Raw genomic sequence first — 8,457 nt, 5'->3', positions numbered from 1 at the left:
AGGTCTAGAGACCGGGGTCCTGAATTGAGAACAGAGTGCTGATGGAGGCTCTTGGATGGGTGACAGGGGAATGGGAAAAACATACTACGTATTTTTATTGCTTTATAACCAGGCTTTTGAGGAACTATGGCACTGGTGTAGATGAATAAATTGAACTCTAAAAAAGAAGAACAGGAGTACTTGTGGCACCTTAGAGACTAACAAATTTATTAGAGCATAAGCTTTCGTGGACTACAGCCCACTTCTTCGGATGCATATAGAATGGAACATATAATGAGGAGATATATATACACACATACAGAGAGCATAAACAGGTGGGAGTTGTCTTACTAACTCTGAGAGACAACTCCCACCTGTTTATGCTCTCTGTATGTGTGTATATATATCTCCTCATTATATGTTCCATTCTATATGCATCCGAAGAAGTGGGCTGTAGTCCACGAAAGCTTATGCTCTAATAAATTTGTTAGTCTCTAAGGTGCCACAAGTACTCCTGTTCTTCTTTTTGCGGATACAGACTAACACGGCTGTTACTCTGAAAATTGAACTCTGACAATGTACAAAAGGTGAGCAAAGGGGAACCAGGCTTGGCACAACTGTCATGCATTGGATGGCACTCGAAGCAGGGTCACCCTATCAGAATGCCCCTTTAACAGCTTTGAGGTACACTCCTTTTATAGACTGTCTGCACCTTCACTTATTGATTAGCTAAAGCATATGTCAAACTTTGATGCAACAATAAATAATTCTGGAGGAAATTGATTTTTGTTGCATCAGCACTTTTAACTCCTTGTCATTTCCTAAAGGTGAGAAGGAGCTGCAATAATTTGTGGCATACTTTTATTTCTCCTCATATGTATTTTTGTGACTATGGTGTACTATCAAGTCTGTGCCATGCTGCATTCTAGTAGTAGCATTGTCATTAACAAACAGCAAAAGCCTATCACTTCCCTGACCTGTTTTTGGACAGTTTTCAGTTGTCCTTTAAAAAGCTAAATCATTAGATGCATGTATCCCCCTGCATTTGTGATGATGGATTTCTAAAAAGAGGTATAATATGACCAAAACCACGCACCTTTAGCAAAGGGCATAGCTTAATTATGTTAGTGTCTGACTTGACCCAATTGACGGTGGGAGTCATTTTATACTCTTGCTTTACTGCTGGACAATATTTGATTTTTTTTAACACATCTTCCAGCTATTGAGATGTGCCATTTAAAAGAGCACAAGTCTAGAACCTAAATGAATGGATTACATACACTAACCTATAAATGTGTGTGATAAAGGTTGCTAGGATGGAAGATGATCAAGGCTATTAAGACTACATATATTGGCAAAATAGTCCTGCTGTTTTTGGAAGTGTTTTTAAAGCCTTTTATACAATTTGAAATTCAGGTTTTTTTCAGATAACATGGTGGCAGGAGAACTAATGAAATCACCACCGTACCCTGAAAGCAGAGCTATTTGGAACAGAAGGGATTTTTAGTCAATGTTTTAACCTTTACCTAGTTAACCTCCAATACCTAACACACATTTTGGAAAAAGCATGTCTTTAATAAAGATGCAACAACCCAATTCTCAACTATGTGTGAGCTCTTACACTAGAGACCTCCATGAGTGCTTCACCAGAACCAGAAAGACTGGGTTTGACATTGGAAATATCAGCACGCTACAGCTAACAGTTTTAAATGCAACTTTTCAGGTTGTTCTCTTATATCCTAAACAACCAAAGGGCATAAACTCCATTTAAAAAAAAAAAAATCTTTGCACATATTACCTACCTTTAGTTATGGGTATTTCATGTAAGTCATTGAGGACAGTAATTCGTGCAGAGGCTGTAGCCTCTCCTTTGGAGTTTGATGCATGACACTCGTACTCTCCAGCATCCGCTTTACTCAAAGGAGAGATCTATGAAAACAAGCAGCATGTATCCTTGTTTACTACAGAGGATTTGTTCTCCAGTTACTTTGTGTCACTGTTGGGTTGTATAACAGCACTAAACAATAGCACTAGTAATAGACTCAATACAGGTAACTGATCGAGTGGGAATTAGCAGTTGGAGACTGCACATGTCCAGAATATTCCCTTGGCCACCAGTATGGAACATGCAATAATTTTGTTTAAAAAAAATTGCATCATAAACTGAACTTTTAAAAAGAATGAGAATTTATTCCCTATTAGCAAAGAGAGCACAAACCTTAACCCTGACTTCTTTCAATGGAGCCAAAGGGCCAGCGGTGGCTTCAGTCAGCCTGACTGGGTCAGAAGTGGTTTGCTCTAGTTCCCAAATCAGATAGGTGGCAGTATCCAACTACACTACAGCAAGCACTCTGGTACCTGTCCTGGAGCTCAGTGAATCAATCCACTCCTCATTTCACTCTGTCTTCCACAGCAGGATTTGCTTTAGCCAGACTTCAACCCTTTTTTGTGTTTGCTTAGGTTTGTGTCTGTGATGTTTTAGAACTGCCTGTTGTCATGGAGAGGGAGGCAGGAAAAAGCGGTAGCCGTAATGCTCCTCTCCGGGAAGGTGCCTCATCATATTTCTGTTGGCTCAGTAACGTATTTGCCCTATTCCAAAGCTTTCTCTGCCCAAGCTTCCACCTCTGTTTTGGCGTAGAGTGTAAGCTAATGCCTTTGAGTTCCATTCCCCAGCCACCACCTCGTTTGGCAGCTGAAGAGATTGCACAGTGTGGTCTGTTATTGCCAAAGCTTATCTACTTGCAAAGCAAATCTGTCACCCCTGCCCTACTGTGCCATCCTCTCTGCTGGCTTCCCTGCGGCTGCTCTTTCCCCTCTCCAACCCATTTCCATGCATTACAGCTCGGGCCCTAGGATGCTGCTCCAGTTGTCACACTCCCACTTGAGTAACTCCCTATATGTGAAGAGTTTAAAAAAAAAAAAAAAAAAAAACATCATTTAACTTCAACTTTTGAATGTCTGGGATGCAGATTCCTGAGAGTTCACATTCCTTGAGGACACAGGTCAGAGATGCTAAGAGCGAGGGTTTTCTGTGAACTCCAGGACAAGACCAGTCCTGCTATGTTCGCATAGCAATCCTCAGTCTGCGCTGTAGGACATGGAATCAAGTGGAAGTAAAGGTCTCTGCCCCTTTCCTCTTAAGTAAATGTCTACGGAGCAGTTCAGAGTTCTTTGAGGAGGGCATCTCATCTGGTCAAGCTTGTAACTATAGGGAACAGTCTCTTGAGCTGTACAGCCTTGATTGGAAAGCGTGCCCCAGCAAGACAGGTACAAAATATAAACCGGTTTCAGAGTAGCAGTGCTTGAGAGAGGTCAGGCTGATTCTGGCTTGGGTTTGTGGGGCTTATATGAAGTTATGAGAGTGACTCTGTCTCTGTGGAGAGGGAGTGGCTAGTGTAGTGCTCCGTCTTGCACTATGCTCCACAAAAGGTAGGACAGTAGTGCCCTGATCTGTGGAGAATTCCACTCCCATGTGACCTTCACTGTAGATAACTGGTCTCCAGTGCTAGCAATCCCTAGCTTAGCTACCTGCTGTGCTGCACCTGTTGATGGCAGTATTTTACAGACAGTGCAGAAGGAGAGGTGGTCTGTCATTTCAGTCTGGTCCTAGTCCTGAAAGCTTTTAAACATCCGGCTCTTCCTCATTGTTTTCGCACACATTTTGCATGGGTGTAAATAACTACAAAAGATAAAAGCAAAGAACTGGGCCAACTGAATGCATTTAATCTTACTCCTTGTCATACATGTCTCTGCTTAATAACTTCAAGCAAGAAAAATACTGCACTTACTCCATTGTAATTTCCCAGTATTATGCATAGAAACTTGGATCTTGCCAAAAAGTTATCAGAATTGTATATGAATGTGCACAAGTACTTACCAATACCCAGCCAGTCACTTCATGTTTCTCAGGGCCGCCACGGGTCTGGATAGCTAAGTTGTCGCGGTCTCCAGGCAGGAGCTCCAGCCTTTGGACACCAGATTGTCCCCTTATTATCTGAGCAGGAATATTAAGAGTCAAGTTGTCAGTAGTTTGATGAGATTTCCATCATAAATACCTACAATACCTAAGCCCTAAACCCCCTAAAGCCTTGTCTACACACAAAAGCTGTCTGGATTTAACTAGGCCCATACAGTTGGTGTGGTTATACTGATTTAAAGATGTTCCGACCACTATGGCTATTCCTATAGGGAAAGAGAATGATCTATACCAGTATCTGCATCCTGATGGGGAGGTTTGTACTGGTATAACACTACTGATAAAACAAAAAAATCACACCTCTAACTGACCATTATACTGGTACAGAATCGGTATGCAAGCCAGGCCTACGACAGACTGTGGCCTGCAGAATACATGTGAAAGTTTTACTGGTGTAACTAGTTTGAGTAAAGTATCAGAGGGGTAGCCGTGTTAGTCTGAATCTGTAAAAAGCAACAGAGGGTCCTGTGGCACCTTTAAGACTAACAGAAGTATTGGGAGCATAAGCTTTCGTGGGTAAGAACCTCACTTCTTGCATCTGAAGAAGTGAGGTTCTTACCCACGAACGCTTATGCTCCCAATACTTCTGTTAGTCTTAAAGGTGCCATAGGATCCTCTGTTGCTTTTTAGTTTGAGTAAGGGTGTGATTTTTTTTTTTTTTAACCAGTAAAAGCCATAGTGTGGATGCATGGCTATACTGTTAAAGCACCTCTATACCAGTATAACTACGTCCCTACCAGTGAGGGAGTCTATAGTAGTTAATGCTGTACAACTTTCTAGCTTAGGGTATGTCTACACTATGAAATTAGGTCGATTTTATAGAAGTCGTATTGCATATGTCCTCACTAAGCCCATTAAGTCGGCAGAGCGGTGTACTGTGGGTAGCTATCCCACAGTTCCCGCAGTCTCCGCCACCCATTGGAATTCTGGGTTAAGCTCCCAATACCTGATGGGGAAAAAACATTGTCATGAGTGGTTTTGGGTACGTCAGTCACCCCTCCCTCCGTGAAAGCAATGGCAGACAATCGTTTCACGCCTTTTTTCCTGGGTTACCCATGCAGACACCATAGCACAGCAAGCATGGAGCCCGCTCAGCTCACCGTCACCTCTGCTGTTGGGGGCAAGTCTACTGTGGGGCCTGCTATGATCCAAGTAGCCAATGCAATCATTGATGTTCTGTTATCAAGGGTAGTGACTCTGGGAAATGTGTGGGCCTTTTTAGATTTTAGGTGCATCATATTCCTGTCCTTTGTCGCTGGTGAAGAGGTCTTGCAGCCGTACATTCCAGTCCAGTCGGCGCTGTAACACCCCATAGCACTTCTGTGGTTGACACATGTAACAGCTCCAGGGCTCTTGCTCTTTTGCCTTGGCCGAGGTATCTTGCCCTACCTGGATCTCCAAGCATTTGACACAGAAGCACCTGCAGCAGCTGGCATTGCTACACAGAGCAGCTCCTTGCCTTCGCAGCAGACAGTGCAATAGGACTGCTAACAGTCCTCGTCGGACATGTAGCTTGGCCGGGGGTTCTGCGAATGTCTTCCCTGCCCAGCTCCTAGCAACCTCCAGGGCATGGTGTACGGCTCCCCTGCTTCCGCTGCAACTCTGCTGTCCTGCAACTCTGCTCTCCTGCTCCCTAGCGACGAGCTAGGAGGATCCGTTCTGGTCCTCCTGGGTGCTGCTGGCAGCAGATGGTGCAGTTGAACTATTAACCGTCCTCGTCCACTGCTTCTGCTGCAACTCTGCTCTGGGGATCCGTTCATGAAGCCTGGACAGTAGTAAGGAGCAGTTCAACTACAGGCTGAGCAAGTGCAGAATGGTGGTAGAATGTGCCTTTGGACGTTTAAAAGCTCACTGGCGCTGTTGGTCAGACCTCAGCACAACCAACATTCCCATTGTTATTGCTGCTTGTTGTGTGCTCCATAATATCCGTGAGAGTAAGGGGGAGACGTTTATGGTGGGGTGGGAGATTGAGGCAAATCACCTGGCATCTGAATATGAGCAGCCAGACACCAGGGCGATTAGAAGAGCACAGCAAGGCACACTGCGCATCAGAGAGGCTTTGAAAACCAGTTTCATGACTGGCCAGGCTTCGGTGTGACAGTTGTGTGTGTTTCTCCTTGATGCAAACCTGCCCTCTTTGTTGATTTTAATTCCCTGTAAGCCAACCACCCTCCCCCCTTCGAAATAAAGTAGCGATTGTTTTGAAACCATGCATTCTTTCTTTAGATAACGGACAAGGTGGGATGGGGGAGGAGGGAAGGACAAGGCCACATTCTTTATTGTAGCCACACTAAAAGTCAAACTGATTGACAAAAACAACAAGGAGTCTGGTGGCACCTTAAAGACTAAGATTTATTTGGGCATAAGCTTTCGTGAGTAAAAACCTCACTTCTTCGGATGCATAGAGTGAAAGTTACAGATGCAGGCATTATATACTGACACATGGAGAGCAGGGAGTTACTTCACAAATGGAGAACCAGTGTTGACAGGGCCAATTCAATCAGGGTGGATGTAGTCCACTCCCAATAATAGATGAGGAGGTGTCAATTCCAGGAGAGGAAAAGCTGCTTCTGTAATGAGCCAGCCACTCCCAGTCCCTATGCAAGCCCAGATTAATGGTGTTGAATTTGCAAATGAATTTTAGTTCTGCTGTTTCTCTTTGAAGTCTGTTTCTGAAGTTTTTTTGTTCAATGATAGTGACTTTGAAATCTGTAATAGAATGACCAGGGAGATTGAAGTGTTCACTTACTGGCTTATGTATGTTACCATTCCTGATGTCCGATTTGTGTCCATTTATTCTTTTGCGGAGGGACTGTCCGGTTTGGCCAATGTACATGGGAGAGGGGCATTGCTGGCACATGATGGCATATATGACATTAGTGGATGTGCAGGTGAATGAGCCCTTGATGGTGTGGCTGATGTGGTTGGGTCCTCTGATGCTGTTGCCAGAGTAGATATGGGGACAGAGTAGGCAACGAGGTTTGCTACAGGGATAGGTTCCTGGGTTGGTGTTTCTGTGGTGTGGTGTGTAGTTGCTGGTGAGTATTTGCTTCAGGTTGGGGGGTTGTCTGTAAGCGAGGACTGGCCTGCCTCCCAAGGTCTGTGAGAGTGAGGGATCATTTTCCAGGATAGGTTGTAGATCGTGGATAATGCGCTGGAGAGGTTTTAGCTGGGGGCTGTATGTGATGGCCAGTGGTGTTCTGTTATTGTCCTTGTTGGGCCTGTCCTGTAGTAGGTGATTTCTGGGTACCCGTCTTGCTCTGTCAATCTGTTTCCTCACTTCCCCAGGTGGGTATTGTAGTTTTACGAATGCTTGATAAAGATCTTGTAGGTGTTTGTCTCTGTCTGAGGGGTTGGAGCAAATTCGGTTGTATCTTAGGGCTTGGCTGTAGACAATGGATCGTGTGATGTGTCTTGGATGGAAGCTGGAGGCATGTAGGTACGTATAGCGGTCAGTAGGTTTCCGGTATAGGGTGGTGTTTACAGTACAAATAAGTGATGGTCACATAGAGTCCAGGAAGTGGATCTCTTGTGTGGACTGGTCCAGGCTGAGGTTGATGGTGGGGTGGAAATTGTTGAAGTCCAGGTGGAATTCTTCAAGGGCCTCCTTTCCGTGGGTCCATATGATGAAGATGTCATCAATGTAGCGCAAGTAGAGGAGGGGCACTAGGGGACAAGAGCTGAGGAAGCGTTGTTCTAAGTCAGCCATAAAAATGTTGGCATACTGTGGGGCCATGCAGGTACCCATAGCAGTGCCACTGACTTGAAGGTATAAGTTGTCCCTAAATCTGAAGTGGTTGTGGGTGAGGACAAAGTCACAAAGCTCAGCCACCAGGCTTGCTGTGGCCTCATCAGGGATACTGTTCCTGACAGCTTGTAGTCCATCCTCACGTGGAATATTGGTGTAAAGTGCTTCTACATCCATGGTGGCCAGGATGGTGTTTTCAGGAAGAACATCAATGCATTGTAGTTTCCTCAGGAAGTCGGTGGTGTCTCGAAGATAGCTGGGAGTGCTGGTAGCGTAGGGTCTGAGGAGAGAGTCCAAATAGCCTGATAATCCTGCTGTCAGAGTGCCAATGCCTGAGATGATGGGGCGTCCAGGGTTTCCAGGTTTATGGATCTTGGGTAGCAGATAGAATGCCCCTGGTCGGGGTTCTGGGGGTGTGTCCATGTAGATTTGTTCCCATACTGTAGCTGGGAATTTCTTGAGTAGATGGTGTAGTTTCTTTTGGACCAGACTCCAAAGAGAAACTGCTGAGCTCCAGTTCATTTGCAATTTTGACACCATCAGATCAGGATTAAACAAAGACTGTGAATGGCTATCCAACTACAGAAACAGTTTCTCCTCCCTTGGTGTTCACACCTCAACTGCTAGCAGAGCACCTCACCCTCCCTGATTGAACTAACCTCGTTATCTCCACACTGATATATACCTGCCTCTGGAGATTTCCATTACTTGCATCTGAAGAAGTGAGGTTGTTACCCACGAAAGCTTATGCTCC

General features: G+C 44.8%; 1 protein-coding gene across 1 annotated transcript in view; it reads right to left on the bottom strand.

The window, feature by feature from the left end:
* The window catches only part of IGFBP7 (insulin like growth factor binding protein 7), a 65,028-nt gene that overhangs the window by 740 nt on the left and 55,831 nt on the right, over positions 1 to 8,457 (bottom strand). Inside the window, exons 3-4 of the mRNA XM_054029215.1 lie at positions 3,857 to 3,973; positions 1,782 to 1,908 (exon numbers count right to left, since the gene is read on the bottom strand). Coding sequence (XP_053885190.1) covers positions 1,782 to 1,908; positions 3,857 to 3,973 — 244 coding nt within the window. The remainder of the gene's footprint in view (positions 1 to 1,781; positions 1,909 to 3,856; positions 3,974 to 8,457) is intronic.

The sequence above is a fragment of the Malaclemys terrapin genome, chromosome 5 (genome assembly GCF_027887155.1).
Source record: "Malaclemys terrapin pileata isolate rMalTer1 chromosome 5, rMalTer1.hap1, whole genome shotgun sequence".
Lineage (NCBI taxonomy): Eukaryota > Metazoa > Chordata > Testudines > Emydidae > Malaclemys > Malaclemys terrapin.
The sequence above is the reverse complement of the archived record's forward strand: the minus strand, read 5'-3'. Positions and strand labels throughout refer to the sequence as shown.